This window comes from Dipodomys ordii, unplaced genomic scaffold (assembly GCF_000151885.1).
Source record: "Dipodomys ordii isolate 6190 unplaced genomic scaffold, Dord_2.0 Scaffold279, whole genome shotgun sequence".
Lineage (NCBI taxonomy): Eukaryota > Metazoa > Chordata > Mammalia > Rodentia > Heteromyidae > Dipodomys > Dipodomys ordii.
The window spans coordinates 66,314-68,207 of NW_012267495.1; the positions used below are offsets into that span (position 1 = coordinate 66,314).

The window sequence follows — 1,894 nt, forward strand, 5'->3', positions numbered from 1 at the left end:
GCCCTGCAGGGAGGTTTGTGTCTGGCCCACACTGGATTTCCTGCACTGTGTCTCTAGCACAGTAATAGACGGCCGTGTCCTCCACTCTCAGGCTGTTCATCTGCAGGTAAAGTGTGTTCTTGCTGTTGTCTCTGGAGGTGGTGAAGCGACCCTTCACGGAGTCTGTGTAGTATGTGCTACTACTACCATAGATGTATAAGAGCCACTCCAGCCCCTTCCCTGGAGCCTGGCGGACCCAGTTCATGCCATGGCTACTGAAGGTGAATCCAGAGGCTGCACAGGAGAGTCTCAGGGACCCCCCAGGCTGCACCAAGCCTCCCCCAGACTCCACCAGCTGCACCTCACACTGCACACCTGCAAACACAGAGAATCCTGGTCAGCAGTGGTCACACATATCCACAGTTCCTCCCACTCATGTCCATTTGCACACTCAGTATCCCTTGCTCCCCAGAAATCACCTTTCAACAGAGCAACAAGGAGAACCCAGCGCAGCCCCAGCTCCATGGTGGTGGTCTGTGCTCAGTCACTGGTGGAATCAGCTCACAGAGCTCAGGTCAGGGCTGGGCTGGTTTTCATGGGCAGAGGGACGTCCTATTTACATGTCCTCTGCTATAAAGCAGCTCTGGGGGGAAGTCTAGAGATTGGGCTCCCAGAGCAGAGGTGACTGTGCTGGAGGAGTTTGGTGACAATGGTCACCTTGGAGACATCATGACACACTGACTACGTGCTGTGGTTCACACTGTACCTGCAGGTCCTTGGCAGCCTGAGGCAGAGTGTGAGAACATTGAGAGCTGTCTGGTGATCGATCTGTCAGCATTGCTGATCACACACAAAACACAAAGTGCACCACGCCTGTGACCTCCTTGTACACACACAAGAGTATAACACAATGGTGAATGTGTTTCCACAATGGCAGCATCTCCCATGGTATGAGCTCCATGCCTGGTCTGGGCCTGCACAGTCAAGGAGGGCCCACAGTTCCTGGGGTGTTCCAGGAGAATGGAGCTCATCTGTGAGCTCACAGAGCCTCCTCCCTGAGATGAGGTCAGGTGTGGCTTTGCCACACTTTACTTCATTCTGACCACAAACCAAGATAGCCAGGATTTAGGCATGCACTTGACAGTGCACTCTGGTGTTGTCATAGTCTAGCTTTCTGGTTTGTTTATCCTGTTTATGTGCATTTATTTGTAACAATATCATGTGTGTTGTTAATGTCAATAATAATAATCTCAATTCACAATCCATAACAATGTGCTCATAGGTAAATGGGTATTTGGTAATTATGGACAAATGCCTTGTCTTCTTCAAAATGTTTTATCAACCCTTTGACAGTTTCCTTGAATGAATCTTTCAAGTCATTGGTTACAGTGCTTCCTAGTGTTGGACAAGATGGTGAGCTGAAGGTGAACAACACTTTTGTCCATGAACAAGAATCCACTGACACAAAGCTGAGCAGATTCTGAGGAAGAGAGGAAAGGAGCAGCGACAGGGAGTTCCTGGGACCCAGGACATGGCAGAGAAGCAGTCAGGGTGGAGACACTGTGGCACTGAGCTCTGACCTGTGTGCAGCTCTCCTGCTGGGGAAGAGAGCTGAGCCGTCAGCAGGTAACAGCAGGTGTGCTCACAGAGCGACTGGCATCTCTGCCATGGGACACACGGCTGAGGACCTCGCTGTGACCCCAGGGACTTGGAGGTGGAGACAAATCTGCTGTGAGAAGCTGACCTCAAGGCCTGGACTCCAGCCAGTGTGTTGATCTGTGTCCCTCAGGCCTAGGAATTTTCCTGTGGAGAGGACTTCTGTGGAGCAGTAGAGATGTGGTGGTGTACAGCTCACATTGCCATAGACCTCGTGTTTACATATGTTGCAAGAAGCTTGGGAAGTAAGGTCGAACTG

The 1,894-nt window shown here is 51.1% G+C and overlaps 1 gene segment (V, D, J or C); it reads right to left on the reverse strand.

Annotated features, from left to right (window-relative positions):
* LOC106001246 overlaps positions 1-569 on the reverse strand; it is a 4,693-nt gene extending 4,124 nt beyond the window's left edge. The window contains 2 exon segments of the V gene segment in view: positions 8-354; positions 459-569. Coding sequence covers positions 8-354; positions 459-504 — 393 coding nt within the window.
* Positions 570-1,894: the final 1,325 nt, after the last annotated feature.